The sequence below is a fragment of the Penaeus monodon genome, chromosome 15 (assembly GCF_015228065.2).
Source record: "Penaeus monodon isolate SGIC_2016 chromosome 15, NSTDA_Pmon_1, whole genome shotgun sequence".
In the NCBI taxonomy this organism is placed as follows: Eukaryota; Metazoa; Arthropoda; class Malacostraca; order Decapoda; family Penaeidae; genus Penaeus; species Penaeus monodon.
Window position 1 is genome coordinate 38,060,569 of NC_051400.1, and position 474 is coordinate 38,061,042.

Consider the following 474-nt stretch of genomic DNA (forward strand, 5'->3'; position numbering starts at 1 on the left):
CAGGCAGACAGAGAAGCAGAGACAGAAAAAGAGAAGTGGGACGGTGAGAGTGCACAACCGCGAATAAACGAAAACGAAAGCAAGGAACAGACATAGGGAAAAATGCACTTATCTTTATTCCCATAGTCTAAAACCTCGTGTACAACGAAGCATAATCTTAACATCCAATTTCACCAATTCAAGCATCTTTTTTCTTTTTATATGTATAAATCTTTCTGTTTCTTTATTCTCTTTAATTTTCATATGCTATCTATCTATCTATCTATCAATTCATTTATTAATCTCTTAACAAAAGAAAACCGCATTTAATGACTGTTTTTTTTCGGCAGATTATCCGAAATCAGTGAAACACTAGGCAGGGTATCCATAAGCCATCGTAACGTCTATTCCCCAACGGCCATTGTGTTAAGGTCTGTACTGTCACATACGACCAGGTAAATGCCTCAGTGTCGTTTTATGCATTTATTTATATGT

At 36.1% G+C, this 474-nt stretch overlaps 1 protein-coding gene across 2 annotated transcripts in view; it reads left to right on the forward strand.

The window, feature by feature from the left end:
* The window catches only part of LOC119582019 (ficolin-2-like), a gene marked incomplete at its 5' end in the record, with an annotated part of 5,932 nt that overhangs the window by 2,223 nt on the left and 3,235 nt on the right, over positions 1-474 (forward strand). The window contains 1 exon segment of one of the 2 annotated variants that reach the window (XM_037930220.1): positions 330-434. In XM_037930220.1, the coding sequence (XP_037786148.1) occupies positions 330-434 (105 nt within the window). 2 annotated transcript variants of the gene reach the window in all.